This window comes from Oreochromis niloticus, linkage group LG4 (assembly GCF_001858045.2).
Source record: "Oreochromis niloticus isolate F11D_XX linkage group LG4, O_niloticus_UMD_NMBU, whole genome shotgun sequence".
Taxonomy (NCBI): domain Eukaryota; kingdom Metazoa; phylum Chordata; class Actinopteri; order Cichliformes; family Cichlidae; genus Oreochromis; species Oreochromis niloticus.
This window is the reverse complement of record NC_031969.2, coordinates 17,575,509-17,599,551: the sequence shown is the minus strand read 5'-3', so window position 1 is coordinate 17,599,551 and position 24,043 is coordinate 17,575,509. Positions and strand designations below refer to the sequence as shown.

The 24,043-nt window shown below is 39.9% G+C and overlaps 5 protein-coding genes across 7 annotated transcripts in view; 4 read left to right on the top strand and 1 right to left on the bottom strand.

Moving 5' to 3' along the window:
• Positions 1–2,950, bottom strand: part of lmtk2 (lemur tyrosine kinase 2) — a 29,145-nt gene extending 26,195 nt beyond the window's left edge. Inside the window, exon 1 of the mRNA XM_005457759.4 lies at positions 2,607–2,950. Coding sequence (XP_005457816.2) covers positions 2,607–2,709 — 103 coding nt within the window. The 5' untranslated portion in view covers positions 2,710–2,950. The remainder of the gene's footprint in view (positions 1–2,606) is intronic.
• Positions 1,921–7,314, top strand: pvalb5 (parvalbumin 5). 3 transcript variants are annotated; one of them, XM_005457761.4, is made up of 6 exons: positions 1,921–2,497; positions 4,081–4,243; positions 4,813–4,889; positions 5,799–5,931; positions 6,293–6,402; positions 6,650–7,314. In XM_005457761.4, the coding sequence occupies exons 3-6, from the start codon at positions 4,829–4,831 to the stop codon at positions 6,670–6,672; spliced, it is 327 nt and encodes a 108-aa protein (XP_005457818.1). In that variant the 5' UTR covers positions 1,921–2,497; positions 4,081–4,243; positions 4,813–4,828; the 3' UTR covers positions 6,673–7,314. The 3 variants fall into 3 exon arrangements, with proteins under 3 accessions (XP_005457818.1, XP_005457817.1, XP_005457819.1); XM_005457760.2 differs by lacking the exon at positions 1,921–2,497 and adding an exon at positions 3,082–3,212; XM_005457762.4 differs by lacking the exon at positions 1,921–2,497 and adding an exon at positions 3,171–3,299.
• A 2,899-nt stretch (positions 7,315–10,213) lies between these two features.
• LOC100692910 (parvalbumin beta) lies at positions 10,214–12,536 on the top strand. Its single transcript, XM_003452826.4, has 5 exons — positions 10,214–10,319; positions 11,135–11,203; positions 11,478–11,610; positions 11,865–11,974; positions 12,241–12,536. Exons 2-5 carry the CDS (start codon positions 11,143–11,145, stop codon positions 12,264–12,266), a joined length of 330 nt encoding a protein of 109 aa, XP_003452874.1. The 5' UTR covers positions 10,214–10,319; positions 11,135–11,142; the 3' UTR covers positions 12,267–12,536.
• Positions 12,537–14,067: 1,531 nt separating this feature from the next.
• On the top strand, positions 14,068–15,899 carry LOC100692640 (parvalbumin beta). Its single transcript, XM_003452825.5, has 5 exons — positions 14,068–14,210; positions 14,762–14,828; positions 14,923–15,055; positions 15,375–15,484; positions 15,614–15,899. Exons 2-5 carry the CDS (start codon positions 14,768–14,770, stop codon positions 15,640–15,642), a joined length of 333 nt encoding a protein of 110 aa, XP_003452873.1. The 5' UTR covers positions 14,068–14,210; positions 14,762–14,767; the 3' UTR covers positions 15,643–15,899.
• A 4,324-nt stretch (positions 15,900–20,223) lies between these two features.
• On the top strand, positions 20,224–22,972 carry pvalb8 (parvalbumin 8). Its single transcript, XM_003452824.5, has 5 exons — positions 20,224–20,556; positions 21,045–21,112; positions 21,666–21,798; positions 22,334–22,443; positions 22,704–22,972. The coding sequence occupies exons 2-5, from the start codon at positions 21,052–21,054 to the stop codon at positions 22,727–22,729; spliced, it is 330 nt and encodes a 109-aa protein (XP_003452872.1). The 5' UTR covers positions 20,224–20,556; positions 21,045–21,051; the 3' UTR covers positions 22,730–22,972.
• The last annotated feature ends 1,071 nt before the right edge of the window (positions 22,973–24,043 follow it).

Below are 24,043 nucleotides of genomic sequence, written 5' to 3'. Positions count from 1 at the left end.
ATATGATTAAGCAAACAACACTGTTGCTAATCATTGACTGGTAGTGATAAGACTGGAATCTGTTATAGTTACACATTACCAGTGAGTGTTGGTAATATGCTAGGAAACATGTTATACCAATACGAGCCAAGGAAACTCTGGATTCTGTAAAACATAGAGACTACTGTAGCTTTGTGGCAAAAGTATTACAGTTACTGCTGATAATTCATAGGATTTATTCCTCTACTTACAGTCCTGTGAAAAATTATTTGCCCTTTTCCATTTTTTGTGGGGGGGGGGGGGGGGGGGGGCATTTGTCACATTAACATGTGTCAGATCAAATTTTAATTTTAGACCAAGATGACCTTAGCAAATTCAAAATAGTTTTTAAATAATGATCTTTTTTGTTTATTAAGGCAATAAAACTATCCAGGTTTACTTGGCCCTATGTGGAAAAAACCCCATATATCTGTGACTAACCACATTTTTTTCTTCAGATAGCCAAGTTCAATTTTATTAGCCACACCCAGGCCTGATTACTGCCAGACCTGTTGAATGAAATCACTTTAACAGAACCTGTCTGACAACATGAAGTAGGTTAAAAGATCTCAAAAAGTAACACATCAAGCAAAGATCTAAAGAAACTCAACAACAGATGAGACACAAAGTCACTGACATTTATCAGGAAGGGTTAGAAAGCCATTTCTAATGTTTTGGACTCCAGTGAACTATGGTGAGAGCTATTATCCACAAATGGAAAACTTGGAATGGTGGTGAACCTTTTGATGAGTGTCCAGCCTACCAAAATTAGTGCAAGAGCGCATCAACGACTCATCCAGTAGGCTACCAAAAAACCTAGAACATCTAAAAAAGTGCAGGCTTCACTTGGCTCAGCTAAGGTTCGAGTTCATGATTCAACAATAAGAAAGAATGGGCACAAATGGCATCCATGAAAGAGTTCTGAGGCAAAAACCATTGCTGACCAAAAATAAAACAAAAGATTATTTCACATTTGCCAAAAAGAAGGTGACATTTTTGAAAAATTTGCATCCAGTAACATCTGGTGTAAATCAAACACAGCATTTCATAAAAAGAACATTATACTAAGACTCAAACATGGTAGTTGTAGTGTGATGGTCTAGGGCTGGTTTGCTGTGTCAGGGTGGCTTGCTGTAATTGATGCAAGCATGAATTCTGCTCTCTAACAGAAAAATCCTAAAGAAGAATGTTTGGCCTACAATACGTGCCCTGAAGCTCAAGCACACTTTAGACAGGACAAAGACCTCAAACACATCAGCAAGTCCACCTCTGAATAGTTCAAGAAAAAAAGGAGGTGGTGATGGTTTTGGAGTAGCCTATTTAAAGTCCAGATTTAAAACTGATTGAGATCCATTTGCATGACCTTAAACAGGCTGTTCATGCTCAAAGACCCTCCAATGTAGCTGAATTAAAACAATTCAGCAAAGAGTGGGCCAAATTTCCGCAACAATGCTAAACACTCATTGCCAGTTATTCAATTTTCTGCTGCCAAAAGTGATACAGCCAGTTATAAGGTTTGGAGGACAATTAGTTTTTCACATAGCTCCTTGTAGGTTAGGTCAACGTTTCCCTTAATAAATGAAAAACCAAATTTAACAATTGCAAAATAATTTCTATTTATTTCAGTTATTTTGTTTGGTGACCTGAAACATTTAAGTGTGAAAAATATGCAAAAAAAAAAAAAAAACAAATCAGGAAGGGGGCAAATATTTTTTTCATAGCACTGTAACATTTAATGACTGCTCAAAGTATTATGGAATCTTGAATATTCTACCTCAACTGATTATTTAAGAAGATGACTGTTTCACATTTCTACTTCTTTGATGATTGCTGACTGTGCAAATATGAAATAGTCACATTAGTAACCTAATAACACAGTTTCCTTCCGTTTTTACAGCTGTGTCCTGAACAGGAGACTCTCTTAATTACTACATTAAGTGTTTTTAATAAGATAGCAACTGTTTTCTTCAAAGAACACATACTCATAAGGCCCCCAACCATAACAGGACCCTTTATTTGGGTGAAATATTACACTGTAGTCATCGAAGCAGGTTAATCAAGGTTTACTTTAGAACCAGAAACATTATTTCCATGCGGGTAGGCCACCATCCACCTTATTGTGCCATAAACTTGTTTACATCAACACCTAGACCAATCCCAGTAAAAGGTTAACATCTATGCACCTGGAAGCAACAACACACACATCACTGGTTTCTGCTGTTAAATATTAATCAGAAATAAACCTGCAGCAATAAATTAACTCTTCTCGGAAAAACACTAAAGGAAACGTCTGTGTTGATCAGTGTGCTAATTGGCCGAGTCGTGACAATGACCTGCAGTTATTCATCATTATTTAACAAACTACGGAAAGACCAGAACCGATATTCTGACAACTCTGTGATCGACCAAACAAACAAGTATGACAACCCGTCCATTGAAAACACTCCTGTCTGGATAACCGGAAATACAGTTCAAGCTGGTATGTTGTTAGCTTTTAGCTGCGTATTAGCACCAGCTACCACTTTCAGCAAAACATCCTCTCATGTGGACAAACACAACACACTTTACCTGTGAATCAGTTGCCTTACCTGATTTCTGATCATACTGAAGAGGGGCGCCTTCAGACAGTCCCAAAGCCGATAGAAAAATCCCAAAGCTCAGCAACAAAATATATTCACGGCGGTTCTCCATCCTTATAGCTTAGCTAACAAAATGTTAGCTACGTGAAATCAAATAAATGGCTGATTTAAAAAAGGCTTAAGTGTTTTAAACATTGAATAGCAGCTTCGCGTCAGTTTAGGCTACATAAACGAGCACATTTTGTGTCTGTTTTTGCGTCTGGCTATTCGCCAGCTAACTAGCTTTAGCTATCGATGCTAAGAGTTTCAGCTGACGACAGCAAACGCCGCTACGACACGCAGTGGTTGGGTATCCATGGAGACAGAGGGGGCGGTCACCTTTCGCGGCCTCTCATATTTAGTGTCTGTACTTTAGTGTTATCTAAATGAACACAACAACGGGAATTTCAATCGTTATAGCTCCTGACTATCATGAAGCACCTATCCTCCAAAGCGCCATGTTCCTATACACCGTGACGTCACTGAAAGTGGGCCGTGAAACTTGAAGGAATTGACAGCAGCCTAAACCAATTACAAGGGACAATTCCGTCGCGTTGAACTTCCACAGCCAATCGGGTTCGAGCTTTATTCTCAGTCAGTTAAATCCAGTGATTTGTATCAAAGCTGAAGAAAGCTTTCTGCATCCAGTCAGTCGCCAATCATGTGAGGCACGTAAAAGTGGTTATGAAAGAAGACCTCTCTATATAAAATGTTTATATCCTTGTTTACGGCAAGCTATAAACTACAAAAATTTATGAATGTATTTGACGAGTGATGCTACCTTTAGGACCTTTATTATGTGTATGTGTGGTTTTATTCGTTGTTGTTTTTTTATTGTGAGTATGAATTTCATATAAATATGGCTCGTTGTTAGATGTACATGGAAAACCAAACATAGAAATAGCCTAAAAAAAAATCTGTCCCCAAAGCCACCATCAAGACTAAATGCATGTAGATATTGCTGTGTTTTAAGCCTTTAATTCCTATCTAACCCATAGGATGGGTTATATATGTTATTTTACGTATTACTTGGAATACTGGTATGAAATTATTTGTGATACATCTCACCTGTATTTAATTTATTTTTTTTAATTCAGCGTGTTGTGCTCAAGAACGCATAAAAATCACATGCTCTGTTAAGACTGACTTCATTGCATGTTTTAAAACTTGCCACATAGGTGTCATAAAATCAAGGACAAGTACCATTTTCACTTGCGTGTACCTGATTTTATAATCTTTATTAATTTCCCTACAAATGTACTACAATACTACAGCACCAACATAGCAGCTGTGGTAGTAAAATAGATAAATTGCATAAAAATGCATGTTTATGATGATCAGATGTGTTGGGATGTGAATATGTTTTTACTGTGTTTTGGTCATGGATGCAAGTTCACAAAACATTATGAATGGGAAAATTATCTGCTCTGATTAACTGATGAAGGGGGAGGAGGCAGTCGGTGGCGTGAAGGAAATCTCCCTTGGTTTGAGGACAGATACGTCAGGTTGCTTCTTGCACTCAGGATCACGAAGCTGTAAGAGAGTGTTGGTGGCTTACAAGCACAAAGCAAGAGCAGCGGAGATCTCCAAACCTCACCCAAAGCACGGTGAGTACCACTTTTTCTGCAAATTCAAGTGCAGTTTTTCTGCAAATTCTTTGTGTGTTGATAGCTGTGTGTCACTGTTTTGTGAATCTTTAGTCCTCTAGCTTTAAGAGAGGGGGGATATAAATCTTTAAATGTAGGAAGACAAAAAAATAAAATGTTAGGACCTATTTGTAATTATTTTTTCAGTTACCTGCAGCTACCTTTGTGGAAAAATGAATGTGTTTAACATTAGAAAACCATAATCCAATTCACATATGATGCTAAAATGATACCACACAATGAACATTTTTCCTACTGTGGAGCCTATGTTGTTTATAGCTATAATAATTTTACTTTATTGTTAAAATGGTACAGCCCTGCCCTGCTGATAAAAGATCCCACTCAGCTCTCTTTTTGACTGTGCTGATCTATCAGAAAAATGCCCACATAGGTGATGATAATGCTTAACCTATCCACAAGTTCTGCTTTTCTTTGACAGTTGCAGCTATCTGGCAGCAGAAAACGCCCTCAGCAGTTCAATTTAGTGTCACTTTGCATTTCTTCCATGCATGTGTATGTATATCCCTCAGGCAGCCACAGAGGACCATGGCATTTGCAGGGATGTTGAGCGACGAGGACATACAGGCTGCGGTCCAGGCTTGTCAAGGTGAGTCAGAAAATGCACACTTGCATGCAAGAAAAATACACACTTTGCAAGCATCTAATTGTGAACATAAGAACACGTACTTTACAACAAGGGAATATAGGTCCATTCACATATATACAGCACACACAGAGGTGCTTATTAAACCCACTCCCACAGGGGATACCTGTATCATGTGTTTTTCACAGTGGGGACAGGGTACCTGCAGGTAACCAGGCAGCCATGTGGCAGGAGAGTAGTTTCCAAAGTGGTTGTGTTGAGCATTCACACATAGAACACCAAATCACACAAGCTGTAAAGTCCTCACATGCAAAATCACTTAAATATTTATCTCTAGAAATTATGTCCGCATGACGAGGCAGACAAAGCTCGACTGATCTGATGAAAATCAAATGTCAGTGCTTTCATACCCTTAATTCAACAAAACCCACCTGTTAGTAATGTTTTAGGCAAAATAGCATTTAGAAGATTTTTGTTTTATTAATCAGAAGTTTGCAGTGTGTGCAAGTCTTTTTCAGAAAAGTCCTTTGAAATTGTTTGAAGGTAGCTTGTACCAGACGAATTCCACTATGAATGTAAATAAAAGGCTTTTAACATTTGCATTAGACCTATGGGCTATATTCATTGTGCTTTGCCTGCTTTAATGGCATAATGACATAGCCTGTAATGGTATAAGATGGTGATGTGCCACAGGGTGTATATTGGTAAATGTCATTGGTTGAAGAATGAAAGTCATCTGAGCGAATGAGTTAATGCGACATGTCTATTCAGTCTCCCGCCGTTCTTTTTTTCTTTCGTGTCATTGTGTGATTGACCTCTTATTCCCATGTGTCTGTTTCTCTTCCTCTCTTCATCTCTCAACTTTGTGTGTGTGGTGTGTGTGTCTGTGTGTGTGTACGTGGTCCAATGTAGCTCCAGGCACATTCAACTTCAAGTCATTCTTTGAACAAGTTGGACTGACTGGCTTATCTGAAGCAGACAGGAGAAAAGTGTTTACAGTCCTGGACCAAGACAAGAGCGGATACATCGAAGAGGAGGAGCTCAAGTAAGGATGGAGTGCATGTGTGTGTGTGTGTGTTGTGTGTGCGTGCGTGTGTGTGTGTGTGTGTGGCTGAAAGACTTGAGCAGGAACACATGGTGGTACAGATGGAGTGTGTGTGTTTGTTTGTGCATGTGTGTTACATCTGCAGTTTGTTGTAACTGTCCCTCATGATGGGCCTCAGGCAGAGGTCACTGTATGAATGGAGCAGCCTTTCCGCTTTGCATGAATTGACTGATACATGAACTGAGTGAGTGAGGAGGACTGGGACAACTGGAAAAGGCTTAGAGGTGAAAAAAGGCATCAGCAGAGATACAGTCTGAACTTACTGCTTCTATGGGGTTTTTTTTTAATATCTACCCTTCAGACTATTTCTTCAGAATTTCTCTCCGGGGGCCAGAGAGCTGACTGTGGCTGAAACCAAAGCTCTGATGGCTGCTGGGGATAAAGACAGTGATGGCAAGATTGGAATAGAAGGTGGGTGTTTGTAAAACATCTAGAAGAGCTGTTAGCAGATGAGAAATCAGAGCAATTTGTGCTGAGGAGCTGTCCAACACTTAGTGCTGAAATTCTAGTCTAAAAAAGAAAGATGCAAATAAACTTCTGCTCTCCAACAAGTTAAAAAAAAACAAAGAAAACAAAAGATTTCTTGTTTGTTGAGTCATCTTGCTTAACCGTAATGCTGCATGACAACTTTTGGCTGTCTCTTTTTCCCCCCACACAGAGTTCTGTGATCTCCTGAAGTAAAGAGAAGTTACATACACATATGACCGAGGCTGTCTACCCTTGTTCTGAATAATGGATTTGCAATGGAGATCTTGACTTTCTGGATTGTTTCATGCAAAGACCAAAAACCTCACAAAATCTGTACCTGCTTGCTGCTCTCCCTGTTCATGTGATGCTATGTTGTATAAGATGTTTAGTAGACAGATGACCAAAGTTGGATTTTAAACATGTTTGTGTTTAATCAATCAGGTACCTTGAATGGATTAATAAATGTAGACTATTAAAGAAGTAAACTTACTCTTTGCTTGTCTTTTTTATATATATACATATAAAGTTAAATAGACGCAAATAGATGCATTAAGCATTATATACTATTCATTCATATTCCATGACTTCACATAGCTCAGTTCAGGTTTAGCCCTGGGTCAAAAATTGCCTCATAATAAGTATCTACAACAGTCTATTTAGAATGTATAAATTGCATTCTTCTCATATATTAATACATTAAAAAATAATTCTAAATTGGTAATATTACAGAGGTGTAATTCTTCATTTTAAAAGAAAAAAATATCTATTTTCACAAAGTATCATGTTGTGTTTTACCTCAGTCAAGAAGGTGTAGCACTGCTTTATTATGTTTTATGTTTTATTAAAAGTGAAATGGCAAAAAAAATTGGAACTCTTGGTATTTATTATATAATTATTTATAAGCATTACAACCCTTAAACCTCCCCATTTCTTACAATTACCATTTATAATTATCAACATTAGTTCAATATTAATTAACATTTAGAGCACAAAACTTATTGCAAACTAGCCTGTGCATTTAAAGCAGTGGAAGGAAACGTTGTGTGTGGAGGATTCGCTCTTTATGACTTTATAATCTTATGACTCTCCAACCCTATTCTGATCTCTGTTTTAATCTTAGTTTGCTGGGTTCTAATGTGATTATTAGAATAATGAAAATAATGAATAATTATTTTCTGCATGTTTGAGTTTGCAGTTTGATGCTGGATGCCCTGACACAATCCCAAAGAGGTTTATGTGTCTCTGGTTGGAATCAAACCAGCTACCTGCTGCTTGAGAAAGTGACTTATTTGATCCAAACAGTATGCAAGGGCTAAGTGTTTTTCAAGGGGGGAATTAGTTGATCAAAATAAAAAGCTTTTGAAACTGCCATAGGTTGAAAAGTAATCATTATAAGTTATTTTGTGAACTTGAAAACTAACTAAAATCATAAAAATATGAAACTATACAGAACTAACACTGAAACTAATAAAAAAAAACTAAACTAAAACTAAAAATCTTCAAATAAAAAAATTAACTCAAAGGGGAAACAAATCTGGGCAGTAAGTTAAACTAAACAGAATTAAAAATAAAAAGTCAAACCAAAATAAAAATGAAAAAATATTTAAAAACACAAAACCATAACAATTCTACTGCTGATATACTTTACCATGCAACAATCTCTAGAGTTTACAGAGCATGGACCTAAAAAATATCCAGTGAGCTGCACTTCTCTGGGTAAAAACGCTTTATTGATGTCAGACTTCAGAGGAAAATGACCAAACTGCTTTAAGTTGATAGCAAGGCAACAGAAGAACTTTTGTTACAGCCAAGTATGCAGCAGAGCATCTCTGAACATAAACCTTGAAGCAGATGAAGCAGAAGACCACACTAGGTGCCGCTCCTGTCACCTAAAACAGGAAACTAAGGCTTCGATTCACATAGGCTTACCAAAACTGAACAACAGGAGATTGGAAAAATGTTGCCTAGTCTGATGAGTTGTGTCGTAACATTCAGATGGTATAGTGTCAGAATTTGGCATAAGCCATGAAAGCATGAATCCATCCTTCCTTGTGGCAGTGGTTGTGCTGATGGTGGTGGTGGTGTAAATCTGTGGGGGATATTTTCTGAGGATCAGTTGAAACACCACAGCCTGCTTGCCAGTACTGTTGCTGTCATCTCAAACTGGCTCCTTTAACATGACAATGATTTCACTCTACTCAAATGGTCACCGCATCCCCATTGGGATTTAGAGAAAATCCAAAAAGGTGAATGAAAAGAATTACATCATGCATGTGAAACAGACAAATCTGCAGCAACTGTGCAATGCTATCATATCAGTATGGACCAATATCTCTGCAGTCCAACCCAGTATTAGCAAGGTGTACCTAATAGTGTGTATAATGCAGGTTCTGAGAGAGCCACTGTTTTACTTTATTAAACTGGTATCCAGTATTTCCATTAAACATTAAATGTTTATGATAAAGTTGCTTCTTCCAATGCTTTTACTTAAAACTGCTTGCCTAAAACTGGGATCTAATCAAAGAACACTACCGTGGTTCTGACATTTAAGAATATCCTCATTTTGAGTCACTGCTGTAGACTCACTAGCATGAGTTCAGTTTGACCAGACAGAAAGAAAAGAAAAGAAAAGAAAAACTGATTACACAGAACTACCAGACTGAGATCAACAGTCTTTGGTTTAAGCTTTATAAGGATGTTATTCACAGACACATGCTGGTGTAACTACTGAGGATAGCATGGAAAACTGTCATGCTTGCAATCATACAGCATGTAAAAAATAGGCCCCAAAGTCTCAACCCTGATAAGGTGGTGGTTTAGTTTGAAACTCAACACTTCATGAAGAGTTCAGATGAACCTTATGTATACTGTGCTGTAGCTTATACTTTAGGTATAGCTAGTTAATGTTACAGGACAGCATATAGGCAGAAGCTGCACATGTCTATCATCTGAGACCATCTTGCATGGTGTTGCAACTCCAGAGGCAAGAATAGAAAGCCTGACACCAATAAATAAGAAACTCTTAATAACATAAGGAAAAAGATTGCATTTATGTAAAATAACCAGGAATTTGTGTAAATCTAGTTATAAGTCGCCCAAGAGCCACAGCCACTCTACAGCCATGAGTATTAAATATTGCTGGAAAGATTGATCATAAAACAGCTCTGTTAATGGACTGCATGGATTCACTGTGGGTTTATATGGCATGTGGTTGGAGTATATGATGCCAGAGAAAACAGGTAGAAATAAACACTATCAGCCAATCAGAAGTCTAAAAGGCATGAGAAAATGGCTCTGTGATCATATTGACAGGGAAATCAAAAATAAAGGTGTTTTAAAAGGCAGTCCTTTCGAGTGGTCTTCTGCTCATAGTGAAGGCTTATAGTGAAGGTAATAAAAGATATCCTGTTTAAAGTAGGAAGTTGAATTGGCTGGTGTTCCTTCAAATGGTTCTCACAAATCAAAATAGCGGGTATAATTATGACCTGCACCCTGACATGTATCAGTTCCTTTAATTTATGCTCGTAGAGGAAACGTTCTGCATCAAAATCAGCATGTTGGCAATAAATCATATGGGTGCACCATGTCCAGTGAAGTCGGGTAGCAGCGGGCCTGCTCGAGTTACACATGTCTAGCTATAGGCCTCACTCACACATGGTAGCATCCTCATTTGTTCACCTAAAAATAGGTCCGGACTACTAGACACATTTTTTCGAAACCCATGCATCTTGGTACCTGATACTGAGACTCAAAGCTCTGTAAATGGTGTTGCTCAAGGATATATAAGAGAGAGGGAAAGGGGGTTCGTGGCATTCAGTCGAGTCCGCCTAGGTTTTCACTCGCCTCAACGCAGCGCAAAGGTGAGTGCGGGGATGCGGACAAACGCCACACCGACTTCTACACTGGAAGGGGGAAAAGGGGATTCAGACAACGAGATCCACGTGGACTATAAACTATAGAGAGAATTGGAACAAACATAGCCAACAACTACATGGACCACGGGATAATTCAATTAGCGCGCAAAGGAGGCCAAAAGATTTCAGAAGAGCGCCGTTTGTGGATGAATATTGTTATTTATATTATCTCTTTTAACGGGATGAAAGAAATGCTATGATCACACACCTAGGGTTATTGACGCGCTTGACGTCAGTGCTGCTTTATTTATTTGTGTCAGTGATTCATGTTGCCGTGATTTGGTCTCTCGGTGGAAGCATCATCTATTTAGTGCCATAGCAGCAAAACGCTTTGGGATACACAGTCAGTGCCGTGTTGTGATTAAACATCCGGAGGCGAAGAGCAGCTCTTAAGAGTAGTTGTTCATATTAATCAGGACGGGTAGAGCTGCGTGGTAGACTTTGGATTAAGGAAATGAGTTCATTCGTGACCAAGATAAAGAAAAAGGGGGCTTTGCTTTATTTCAGTATGAACCTAAAGTGGATTAATCCTCGTTTAAGCTTTTGACCACTAATGTCTGATTTTACCCTTCCTGTGTTTTATTTATGATTACTCACGTCATATAGTTAGGTTCACTATAATGTAGTCAAAACAGAATAGGTCAAATTGTCCAGTTAAGTTGGAGAAATTAAAAATTATCTATAATACAAAAGTATGACCACTGCATAGGACTTATATGACCATACTAATCCAGTTATCTTGTCTTTTTTCCCTCTCTAAGATTAAAAAATGGCCTTTGCTGGTGTCCTCAGTGATGCTGATGTGAAAGCAGCTCTGGATGGCTGCGCAGGTGAGCATTCATTATCATTATTTCATCACACAGTAAACAAGCTGTTCTAGTTTTTCATTATTCATTTAACTTTGTTGAACATTTTACTGCTATTTGATTCAAAACACCAACAAGTGATGCAACTTGGCTTCGATCAGAAAGCAGTAAAGTCTCAGTTTCACATTGTGTCGTGTAAACTGACAGTCACAGTTATCATATTGCATCAACACTGAAGTCCTGACTTGTGCTTGCGCAGACTTGCTGGGCGCTAATTGAGTTACAATGTGTGTTCTAGCTGCTGACTCCTTCGACTACAAGAAGTTCTTCAAGGCCAGCGGCCTGGCTGCAAAAACTGCCGATGATGTGAAGAAAGCCTTCAAAATCATTGACCAGGACAACAGCGGCTTCATTGAGGAGGAGGAGCTGAAGTAAGTAATTCCAGCAGTTCACACTTAATGCTGACATCTCATACTTGCAAGCCTAAGTGGGCTTTAGTCTACAAGTCAAATAATATAGTAACTATTGCTAAGGACGCCCCAAAAAAAGAAGCTGTTGATGACTTTCTTATGGATCATTTGGTTGACACATCTATTTAAGTCTTAAAATCTCACACATGAAAACATAGAAAACCAAAGGGTTCACAAGAAAATAATAACTGCTGCTTTTTTTGTCCACACGCCAGGCTGTTCCTGCAGAACTTCTCTGCTGGTGCCAGAGCACTCACTGACAAGGAGACCAAGGCTTTCCTCTCCGCTGGTGACAGTGATGGTGATGGCAAGATCGGAATTGATGGTGAGGGTTCTTTGTGGAGCATGGTGCACCTTCCTACACATCTTTCAGTTTAGCAGAACACATCAGATATATATATATATATATATAAAGTGTTACCCACAGAGCCTACATGAATCAGATGTTAGAAACAAGCTTAATTTTTTAACATCCATTCACACATTCACATACTCTTGGTCAGAGAATGGCTCCTGTCAGTTTAAACTATACCACTAACCTGAATCCACTTTGTTCCCAATACTAATGGCAGTTCTATTCTACTTTCACAGAGTTTGCTGCCCTTGTAAAGGCATAAATTTCCATTGACCAAGATCCACTTCTTTTCATGGAACTGTGAACTCCTTGCAAGATTCACTAATCATCAGCTGAAAGAATATTTTTTATACCTTATTTATGAGTTGCCTGCGGACTGTTTCTCAACATGGAGCACATATTTTACTGTTACTGTTATTCAGATGTGTTAAATGTTCTGAAAAAAATGACTTGTGCAAACTGTACAACATCATCTGCACTTTTTGAGGAAGAGTGAAAAACCAGGAATAAATACTCTTTTGGTGTAAAGTCATCTCGTTCAGGTCAGTCGTTTTTGCATGGTCAACCAAATCCCTCTCTATTCACACAGACGTAGATATGTCAACACAATGGTTTGAGGAAGTGGCCATTTCAAATTAGTTGTCGATTTGCCAGGGTGTTTGAATACTCCGGAGGTGTTGAGTGAAGGTTTAAACAACGTGCCCAGCACTTGTTTGGATAATTGGTTAATGAGATAGTGGAGTGTGTCTGGACTCTGGCCATGGACTGGGAAATGCTGTGGGAATGGGCCCATGGGGCTTTGCTCACATGCTTCTGGGATCTTAGGGAGGTTTGCAATGGATAGCTGCCACACTGTCTCTTCCAAGGTCTCCTCCTCCACCAACTGCTGCATAGCCAATTAAATGATGTGCTGTGGCAACAGGAGTTCTATTAACAGCCACTGTTGCATCAGCAGGAACTTTTAACACACTGAACCCACTGCACAGACGCACATCTACATCAGCCGGAGGTCTTTAACACATTATTTCATTTCTTTCAGCACTCGGGGCGTACCTCATTTTCAGGCAGAAAATATTCTATATGTATGCATCAGCCTGGAAAGGAACTTTGAACAGCTCAGTTTCCATATTAAGGTCAAATTACGATCCCAATGTAAGGTAAGAATGCAGCATTATGTAAACCTCAAGCCTATCAGATGGCACCTTAAGGTTATTACTGTCTAACAGCAGGGGAATCAGAAATAGTCTGAGTGATAGCGATCTGCAGTGTTCTCACGCTTTCCAGGCTTACACCACAGAACCGTGCTGCCTCCTACAGGTCAAACATATTCTTTCAGCAAGGGTTACAAGTGCAGCTGACTGTGATTATCTTTTTCTGCTATTTTGATTTTTGCTGCTTTCCCTAACAGCATGAGCATGCCCTTGTGCCTTTAGGGGTTTAGAATATCTATCGTAGTGACACATGGCAGATGGAATTTTTAAGGAAAACTTAAGAGTATTTCTAAAGTCACAGAGTCCACTTGAATTAATTTGGCTATTTAAAAAATCATTTTGAAAATATTTGGAACAAAAAGGACTTGACAGTAAAATTGGGCCTGGCTGATATTTGGAATTCGTATGCGGCACAACTAAGATGGGTTTTTAAAAACGTGCTAGGCAGGCAGACTATCTGAGCGAATCTGAAAGGAGTGATACAGTACCCTTCATTGTTCCAGCTAAGAAATCAAAACCACAATTTCCCTCAAACTCGCCAAGTATATTTCACATATTGATGCAGTGAATAGTCCACGCCTTCTAAATCGTCAACGTTACAGGAAAAGAGGAAAAACAACCAGTCAGTACAACTTACGCCAGCTCTAATGCATGCATGCTCAGTATCCACCCTCTTGAATATAGCTGCGCATTGCCAGCAGCACTTCCAATTTGTCCTCCTCAGCAGTGCTGGGGCCTATTCTTAGCTTTGGGTGGACATGAAAGACTTCTTCAAACGCACCTTTTAAGCGTCTTCATTTGTGAAACTTAAAATAGACGGCTCTCTGGCTAAGGGGACGAATTTTCGCCCCCCCCTTTTCGGTGTCAGTTATCTTATGCTTCAGATTTCGATGGCGTGATCATATAAAAGGTCACCGGGAGCACCGGGATGGTCACTGCAGTCGACTTGAGTCTTGTCTGTGTCATCTGTACCCTACAAAGCAAAGACACCAGAGGTGAGTTTGAATGGAAAGGAGAAAGGAACCCCGGAATCCACGCAGACAAGCCACAACATCACCTGGCATCTTTGAAAAAAACACTACATTTATTTATTTATGTATTTATTTTTGTTTAAATTGCGCTTTAAATCGGGACTCCTTACTGCGAGGCAGCATCAAAAGAAAGATGAGTTTTGCGCTTTCTTGCCTGAGCGTCAGCATCATCGGCCACATGGATTACTGATCAGATGTACTCGCATCTTTAGACTTGCAGCTTCAGAAAGAAGCGGAAAGAATAATTTGCCCTTTCATACTTGGAGTGGCTCAGATGTGATTCTGTTCCGATTCGTTCCGATCTACCAGTTTATTTGATTATTTTTGGCAAGAGGCAAACTTACAGATGTGTGATTCTTCAGATGCCACCAATATTCTAAAAGATTATTATTATTATTATTATCATTATTATTATTATTATCATCATCATCATCATCATAACCTGGGATGGTCCTCTAGGGACATTAAGGCTAACTGTAAAAGTTTAATAATCGGTTTTATTTTTATTTTCCCAGCTGACAATGGCCTTCGCAGGTGTACTGACTGATGCTGACATCGCTGCAGCCCTGGATGCGTCCAAAGGTGATTTACGCATCTGCGATCACAACTCGGCTTCTTTATTGTTCAGCTGGGCTTGCTTTGTGCGAATTTCAGTAACAACCTGCGCTACTTTCAGACGCTGGCACATTCGATCACAAGAAGTTCTTCAAGTCCTGCGGCCTTCATGGCAAGTCCGCAGATGACATCAAGAAGGCCTTCGCCATCATTGACCAGGACAAGAGCGGTTTCATTGAGGAGGACGAGCTTAAGTGAGAAAGTTCATACAAAAGGCGTTGTTAGGTTTTTGGTTTTGGTTTTTTTTGTTTTTTTGTTTTTATCTTAGATGCATCATAATGAGCCACTAATAGTAGGCGACAGTAGGCTATGTGTAGCCATATTTAACGCATGCACTGGTTTTACGTAACAAGAATGGTCTATTCCAGTTAGGTATGGGTCGTTTTGTTGAATTAATATTTTGTGTTCATGCCCGAGTTGACTTGTATCCAAACTGTACTCTCTGCAGTCAGATTGCATGCCTCAGCCAATGAGAGCTTGGGTCTGTGAACTCACCGCTCACTCTCTCTGCAGGCTGTTCCTCCAGAACTTCAAGTCAGGGGCACGCGTCCTGAACGACGCCGAGACCAAGGCTTTCCTCGGTGCCGGTGACACCGACGGTGACGGCAAGATTGGCGCTGATGGTAAAAAACAAAACCACCCCCCACCCCCCAGCTTTTTCACGCTCACTACAGTCAAATTCTTCCTTGGATGTATTTTTTTTTTCTGCTGACCGAAATGCCAACAGTGTTTTTCCTTCTGTCTTTTTGCAGAGTTCGTTGTCTTGGTTAAGGCAACTTAAGGTGGCAAGTGACCAACACCTGCTCTGATGGAACAACAATGCCCACATTGACCTCCCCCTTTTCATCCGAATATAAATAATTTTTATACATTTGTTTAAGAGACGTTTCCTCCTATGCAACACCTGTCCAAAATGATGAAAATGCCGCTCGGTTGTGTTCATGTCTTAAATAGGAATTTTGCTTATTGTAAAATCTATGATGATGCACTTTCCAGGAACGATCGATCAAAAAGAATAAATATTCTTTTGCTACGGTGTTATTGTTTCTTCTTCTTCTTATGTTCCTGTATAATACTTGTCTTTCGTCAATAAACCTCCATGAGTAAAACATGTACTGCACACACATTGTGTACACACGTGCAGCCCATGAATATAGTGTTCACAATTCATGTAGTTCCACCCTACTGCCGCTAGATGGGGTACGTTCATTTTCAGCAACCTAAGAACTAGAAGAATTAAAAAAGAAGGGAGGGGGGGGGAAACAACTACAGTTGCAGTGCTCTAGTATTTACTGGCTACTTTTATTTGCGCATTTTAGAAAGTGAAATTGTACTACCTAAATATATTTCAATTATATATCAATTAAAGGAAATATTGGTTTAATATACGGAAAAGTACACTGAACTTTTTATTTGTTCTTTAATGAAGAATAGCATCGTTTAAAATGACTATAGAATGACGTTGTTTTCATTGATTCACCGACCTATTGCATTTTCCCTCTTTCGCTTTTAGTGTTGTAAACGTTCTTTTAGTAAGAACTGCCCAAGGGGCAGCACAGTGTCGATGGGATCCTAAAGAAAGTACTGTTGGCTCACAGGAAGAAGGTCCTGTGTTCGAATCCACCCTTTGGATGGGCCCTTTCTGCGAATTTCACGAGTTCTATCCAGCAGTTCGAAGACATACACTTGGTTAGGTTAGTTGCCAGTAACTTCTTCTTCTTTTTTGTGCTATTTTTAAATGAGTATGTGAGTATGAGTATAAATGGTTGTCTGTGACTCTGTGTTAGCCCTGCGAAGTGATGGAAAGAATGGATGGATGGATGGATGGATGGATGGACGGATGGATGGATGGACTGCCAATTGTCTTTTTCATAGACTGAGATCCTCTCATCGTCATCTATATGTCCAAGCGTGAGGTTCGTAAAGAACATTAGAAAATGTAAATAAATAAATAATTGCCCAGTAACTGTAGAGTTTGCCAGGTATCAGTATGGCGTATGACATCATGTATCGGGCGCTGATAAAAATCGCACCACTGCTCTCAATCCGGTGTCCCGAGTCTCGTTTTCACACACAGTGGATGATTAAGTTTCTCTTTACCTTTCTGTGCTTCACTAAAACCCAACTGCAGGCATCACTTGTTGAGAGGAGAGGCCCCATTAACAAGTTGGCAGCTGGATTAGGTGGCTGACGGTGACAAACCGTCGGAGGTAAGCTTTTAGGATGCTGCTAAAGAGCCACTGAGCGCATGCTGTGCATAAACAGTTCCCCACGCGTTTAAAATAATATAATAGAAACATTAAGAATTCCCGTGCAATAATATGGCAAACGGAACACAATATGGTACACAGGGATTCACCTACCTGCCCAACCTGATGTAATCAACATCTTTCATTTGCCACAAATGAAACATCTACCAAATCAACTTTTCCATCTCAGTTTTTATTTATTTATTTATTTGATAAAAAAGAAGGTCTGAACAAATAAAAGTCTGATCATTTTTGTGCACATGTTGGCAAACGGAAAAGCAACGCTCTCCACTGAAAATGTTTTTCCACATGTCGCGACACCTCTCCAGTGCAACTTTACCTGCCGTTCGCGTTCGCCAGCTGATGCGCGAGGGAGCGTATCCCTGCCAAGATTCACCCCGTGCTTCAAGCACACATGCGTAAACAATCCGACTTCTAAGTGAAGTTATCTCGAGGTATTGTGACCGTTTGGCTAGAATTAAGAATGAGGCCCTGTATCGGGTTCCAAAGGTTTTGGGAATACTCGGGAAAAGCCGGATATTGTTTCGTATGATGTAATGGTTAGGACTCAGGATTGTGTATCCATCGATTTGACTTCAACTCTCCGTGGGATCTTCGATTAATCTGTCGTTTGGAGTTTTAACTGACGCTTTTCTGTTCCACGTTGATAGCTTGTGCTCATCTCCAAACCAGCATTGTGTTGGTGGCGACATCTGTATATAATCTCTATACATCTCTATAACCTTCTTTTCCGTGTACTGCTGCAGTGACCAATCTCCCAGGGATGTGCTTAATGACTCCTGCATTTGTCTGTGTGTCAGACCAGCTGGCGGACACAAACGTCCTTGGAAAGGCAACGGGACAAATCAGGAAACAAAATCCAGCGTGCTGCTCTGACTTTCAGCAAATCACAAAAAAATAAACTCTTAAACTGTAATAGATATGAAACTAGTGCTGACCGCTATACCTCTTTTTTTTGTTTGTTGTTTTTTTTCTTTTAAATGAAGCACGTACATACCTGAAGCACTTCACATTATGCATCACCAGGGGCGCAGCACAGAACTCTGGGCAAGGTGCATTAGCAGTCTCTGTGGACCCCCTTCCTTTCCGCATTACACATCTCTCTTTTTTTTTTTTTTTTTTAAAAAGGAAAATTATTAGTATACTGTATATAGCAGTCTGTACTGACCATTAATGTAGCAAGCAATGACCGGTTTCTATAACCCTAACCCTTCTTCCTGTGAAGTGGAATACAGTCTGACAATAAAAACACTCAACCTACAATGCTGTGTGTGTGGGTCCTTTATCGTTTTTACAATTCCATGTTTCAAGCCACTCTCTTTCAGCGATCAGCAGTTTTTAGTAATTCCAGAATCCCAAATGGCTCTTACTGCCTACCTGGGCTTTCTCAGGGGCAGCTCCAAAACTCTGGAATTATCTCCCTCATCAGATTAGGTCATCTACCTCACTATGATTTAAATCCCAGCAGAAAACATAGGTCTCCTCATCAGCTTTTTCAGGTTCAGACTAATTTTAACTCATTTTCCCCTGTGTGTCTCTTTTATTATTAATATTTGTTATCATTATTATTTTTATGTTAAAATTTCATTTGCATAATTTTATTACTAGATTTTTTTAAGTTTATGTTTTTCATTTTTATTTAAGTATTTATTTATTGATATTATTGAAGCATTTATGTGCAGTGCTTGTGCGCTCTCAATCTAAATAAGCCAAAATTCTAATTTTCTAGCCTTTTGGCTGACTCGGCATGCTGAAGATAATTTGGTAATGGTTTCTCCTCCATACCTTGGGTGCTGTTTTGGTTATACCTGCTTTTTCTACACCCTTGCTGGCCAGTCTCCAAACAATTGTTCCTCTCTACTGATTAGTGAGCTGCTCGGACAAAACATTTTCTGCTTGCCCTCAGTTTTTCAACCATGTTCCTCTGTGCCCATCCTCCCCATCACCCTCAGAGCAACCTTCATTTTCCTCCCTCTCTTCACCCTCAGCCATTATCATCAAGGCACACCATATTATCTTGGTAATTATGAATGGTTAAGCAAGTGTCTAAACTTGTTTATGTTTACGAAACAGCAATACTAAAATTACAGTACCTTGGTATGGATGTCAATACAAATGACTGCTTGGAATTACTTTTAGTTGCCACCATGTGAGCTCACCTTGTGTTACGTCATTTGGAGAGTGCTGCTGCTGCTGCTGCTACGCTCGCTGGCTGTTTCTGAAAGAGTCATGCATTTCATGGTGTTAAGTTGTGCTGGGTCATTCTGATATAGGGTCACACCTGACATTGGCTCACCGTCTTTAGTAGCTGCTGACAGCTAAATCATTCTTAATCTGATAGTTGTGCTCTGCTCACATTTCTTTTAAAAATATGTGTTAACAGCCGACTTCCCTCAGTTTGTTTTCCCTCGTTTCTTTCTTTTTCTTTTTAGAAATAATTTTATTTAAAAAAACAAACAAAGAAAACTCTCTTTTTATGGCTTGCATGGGTCACTCCTGTCATTGGGCCCCCGATTATTACGCCCCTGTGCCTTCATTGTCGCGGGATAGTGGCAGAAGGGGGATGACCTCCAGTGCCTTAATCAGCGCAGTTGACAAAGCAGTTCAGAGAGACTTGCCCCCCCACCCCCGTATCAGCCGCTCTGAAGGTTAGAAAGCACCGGCCTCCCTGACATTCACTTCTGAGCATGTGTTTGAGGTCGCAGTAGATTTTACTGGAGATAATCTGAGCCCTATTTAGCATGACCCCATGAGACATACATGTGAACAGACTGCAGAGCATCAGCTGCAGAGGTCGTTCAGGTGTTGATCTCTGAAGTCATCTTTCTCTTGAACTCTTATTTTGCTTTGAACAAGCTAAGATAACATAAGACACGTGGTCCTTGCGCAAGACTACAGCAAAACAGACTTTTAACGTTGGCATTCCCATACTTACTCAGATGTCATGAAAAGAGCATATTTTCAGAGGACTACGGTGTTTGGGGACTGCTGCAAGTAAAAGGATATGTGCATGAGAGGGTGGGATGTGCACCCTCTCAGAAACAGCACGAGAGGGAGAAAAGCAGCATTTACTGTATACTGTATAATCCCGGAGGTGAGAGGAGGGGCGCTGGGATGAAAGGAGGGAGTGGAGGATGGGAAGAAGAAAGCGTTCTTAAATTAATATGCTATTTACAAGGGCGTTACAGACGTCCGCGTTCCGGTTTCCCTGCGCCTGGGCGTTATAAGTAGTAAAGGTTAATTAGTTAGCCGAGAAACTGGATCAGGGGCGGGCAGTTAGAATTTGATCCATAGACGGGTAACTCAAGCAATCCCCATTGTCACGGCAATCAGACCTATATAAATCCTTCTTAACGGACAGCAGCCACCACATAACCTCATCTCTCTGCTGGATCGCCTACCTGGGAGAGAACCCCCTTAACACGGTGAGTTGCTGCGCGAAGTCGGGCAGGAAGTTAACTGCTTTTAAAAAAACTGAAAAGTTTTGTGTGAGATAATTTTTTTTTATTTTTGTGTGTTCGCCTAGTTGAGTGACAGGGCAAATAATTGTGTGCGTAAAAGTTGTGACTGACTCTCGCCGTAGGTGGCGGGGAAACGAGGGCAAAGCGAGATGCGAAAAGTTCATTTGATCATTTTTAATTTGCGGTAGGCTGCTTGAGTGGCTTAAAAAGGTCGCAAAGAGAAAACCTATCGAAGTTTTACGGTCTTTTTACAACTCTTTAAAATCGAAGACTTTTATTGTGTAAGGATGCTGTTCCGTTAACTCCATGCCGTACTTTTCAGTAACTTCTCCGTAACAGTGTTTCCACTAGGACATCTTTTGCCAGTCTGTCTGTCAGTCAGTGTCAGCTTAGAAGGTTTGTACTGCACCTGGCTTAATGTTAATAATTCACCATGGCTGTTCCTCCTGCAGGAATAAAATGTCGCTCTCATCTATCCTTTCTGCTGATGCCATCGACAGTGCTATCAAGGACTGCCAAGGTATCGTTTTCCAGCAATATGTTTACAGTATGGAGATTTTCTCCCCCTGATATATTTACATTTAAAAGCCCACACACATAAAAACATAAACAGAATACAATGACACACATATATATTTATATGTGCAAGTAACTATGTGTAAAGCCCATAAATGGAAGACATAAAAAGTCTTGACATAAATGCACAGAAAATATATAAAATATAAAAGTTAAAGATCACAGTAACTGGCCTCCCAGCTTGCAAAAAATAAAATAAAGATACAACATTTGAAACTGTGATTTTCCTCATGATGTGTACCCTGAATAAGCAGATTACGTGTTTTATATCATACTTAATAATACCTTGTTGGTTGTATGTTATCATGTGTCTGTAATTTAAAGTCACACAAATAGTCTGAGGCTTTGCAGGTATTATAACAACTTTGCTTTAATACCAGTTTATTGAAAAATACCAGACATTACTCATTCATATATTGGTATTTACATGTTTAAGTCAGTTTAATGAATGGATGGCAGACTTTGTCCACCAAACTCACTGTGATTTATTTCTCCAGCTCCAGACTCCTTCTGTGCTAAGAAGTTTTTCCAGATGTGTGGCCTCACCAAGAAGAGCCCTCAGGATATAAAGAAAGTTTTTGGGATCCTGGACAATGATGCCAGTGGCTTTATTGAGGAAGAAGAGCTCAAGTGAGTGAGAAGAGAGTTCAGAAACTTTCCCCCCCCTTTAGTGCACACAGGATTTAACAGAAGAAGCAGTTCAACTGTCTTCCTCGAAGCAAAATCAAATTCATGTGCATTTATCGTTTTAGAGATATGAGAGATTTAGAGAAGAGGATGTGCCTCAGCATTAATCTATCAAACTTTGGAAGGCTGACATGAAAGCTGCAAGAGCAATTTATAATATTCTGGAAAATATATTCAAGTTGAACAATGCAGCACTGCAGTCACACATTTTTACCAACCCTCAGTAAAAGACAGATGCAAAAAGCAAACCTAAAGCACAACGAGACAATGTTAATATAAGGTAGGTCTTAAAGTGTGGGTGCTGTGGCTGCAGGATACCACACAGTGCAGCATCCAAGGCTGACGACTGAAGCCAGTGTGATAGGCCTACGTTTGCATTAAAACTAGCAACATTTTCACTTACTTTGCCTTTTATCCATTTGTCATTGAGGAGTGACTCTACCTTTGGATTGTGTTTGTCCCTGTTTGTGCCTACCAGGTTTTTCCTCCAGAGGTTTTGTCCCGGGGCTCGTGTTCTGACAGATAAGGAGACCAAGGCCTTCCTGAGTGCTGCTGATGATGATAGCGACGGCATGATTGGAGCAGATGGTGAGGCAATTCATACCTATTTGACATATAATTCCTGAATTTGCATGCTTGCACACAGTTTTTCAAGAACATTTGTGATTTTAGGTTTATAACTGGCTATACACTCGAGTCAGTTGCAAGCTGTTAACTTTGATATTACATCTGTGCCATCAAACTGTTTCTCTCTTCTGGTATAAGATCACCATAGTCGCTGCAAGGAAAATGAACATATTTTAGTTACACTGAGCTACATCTTACTGATCCATGTTTTTCCTCAACAGAGTTCCAAGCCATGGTCTTGTCCTAAACAGCTGGATTCCATCACTCCATCTAGATTTCCCCCCCCTGCCACCGTTATCCATCTGCTTCAGGGGCTTTTACTGTAGTCAACCTTTTTCCCGCTAGTTAGATGAAACCTGAATGGTCCAAAGACATCTATGTTCTTCTCTTATTTTTAAATAGCTTTCTTCTAGATAGAGTCTAAAGCTGTATTGTTCAAATAAATGTGCAAATTAACGAATTACAGAGAAAAATAAAAGAATAAATCCAGGTCATGCATTTCTTTTCATTATTTATAAACAAGTGCAGATCTCGGTGTGTTTCAGTATGTCCTCTGCTTTGGGATGTCACAGGTTTGCAAGAACAGTACCTCCAAAATATTGCATAAGCAGTTCAAGCACTGAAATATTTTACATGCATAAGAAGAGGTCTAATTAACTCATATACACATACCTGTATGGACACAACACACATAAACACCCACTTACACTATTTCATTTACAGTTTGGAGGTGCCCTTTAAATCTTTACTTACCCTGATCACAGCAGTAAATGAGACAGACAGTCTCAGTGTCAGGTATATGAGAACTGACACAAACACTGTATGTACAGTACCACCGTAGTTGTGTGTGTGTGTGTGTGTGTGTGTGTGTGTGTGTGTGTGTGTGTGTGAGAGAGAGAGAGAGAGAGAGAGAGTTTTAGAACCATAGAGCTAACACAGGGAGAAACCAGAAGAGGTGTCCTTGATGACCACCTGAGTGTCACCGTGGTTGGATTGGGTGACACCTGACCTCAGCTTTGCAAATAAACCCAGCTGCACCTTGGTGCTGCTCAGGCTAGGCAAACAAAACACTGCACATGCTGCACATAATATGCGATACATCAGCTAAAATCAAGAGATTAGACACAGATAGCAAGCAAACAACCAGTTTTAAATAAGCACAGAAATTTGCTAAACAAATTCATTGGTGCACGTTCATTTGAAGCCAATGGGTAATGAGAATAGTCACTTTAGATGTGGGACAACCTGCCAAGCTCTCAGACAGAACTCTGGCCACCTTACAAGCACCATCACAACCCCTACACCCAGAAGACTTTAAATAGCACACTGATTTTTCATTCTCTGCACTTACAGGATTTGGGGGATTAAAACTAACAGCCACCTCACTATTCTCCGGCCCACTAGCGGCGCCAAAATACAGAGTAGCAATTTTTTTTTCAGGGCTTCCGCATTAGTATCATTTTAATTATGTGTATATTACAGGGGGAACCTATTATTACAGCAGACACCTGCCACTCCGAACCACAGTATGGGGCCTACTCTGGCATTAGCTTGATGTCAC

Excerpts from the sequence above, each read along its gene's own strand:
- pvalb5 (XM_005457761.4), top strand. The coding sequence starts at position 4,829 with ATGGCATTTGCAGGGATGTTGAGCGACGAGGACATACAGGCTGCGGTC. Across the intron at positions 5,932-6,292 it reads ATCGAAGAGGAGGAGCTCAA|ACTATTTCTTCAGAATTTCT; the intron begins GTAAGGATGGAG and ends TCTACCCTTCAG. Across the intron at positions 6,403-6,649 it reads TGGCAAGATTGGAATAGAAG|AGTTCTGTGATCTCCTGAAG; the intron begins GTGGGTGTTTGT and ends CCCCCCACACAG.
- LOC100692910 (XM_003452826.4), top strand. The coding sequence starts at position 11,143 with ATGGCCTTTGCTGGTGTCCTCAGTGATGCTGATGTGAAAGCAGCTCTG. Across the intron at positions 11,204-11,477 it reads AGCTCTGGATGGCTGCGCAG|CTGCTGACTCCTTCGACTAC; the intron begins GTGAGCATTCAT and ends TGTGTGTTCTAG. Across the intron at positions 11,611-11,864 it reads ATTGAGGAGGAGGAGCTGAA|GCTGTTCCTGCAGAACTTCT; the intron begins GTAAGTAATTCC and ends TCCACACGCCAG.
- LOC100692640 (XM_003452825.5), top strand. The coding sequence starts at position 14,768 with ATGGCCTTCGCAGGTGTACTGACTGATGCTGACATCGCTGCAGCCCTG. Across the intron at positions 14,829-14,922 it reads AGCCCTGGATGCGTCCAAAG|ACGCTGGCACATTCGATCAC; the intron begins GTGATTTACGCA and ends CGCTACTTTCAG. Across the intron at positions 15,056-15,374 it reads ATTGAGGAGGACGAGCTTAA|GCTGTTCCTCCAGAACTTCA; the intron begins GTGAGAAAGTTC and ends CTCTCTCTGCAG.
- pvalb8 (XM_003452824.5), top strand. The coding sequence starts at position 21,052 with ATGTCGCTCTCATCTATCCTTTCTGCTGATGCCATCGACAGTGCTATC. Across the intron at positions 21,113-21,665 it reads TGCTATCAAGGACTGCCAAG|CTCCAGACTCCTTCTGTGCT; the intron begins GTATCGTTTTCC and ends TTATTTCTCCAG. Across the intron at positions 22,444-22,703 it reads CGGCATGATTGGAGCAGATG|AGTTCCAAGCCATGGTCTTG; the intron begins GTGAGGCAATTC and ends TTTCCTCAACAG.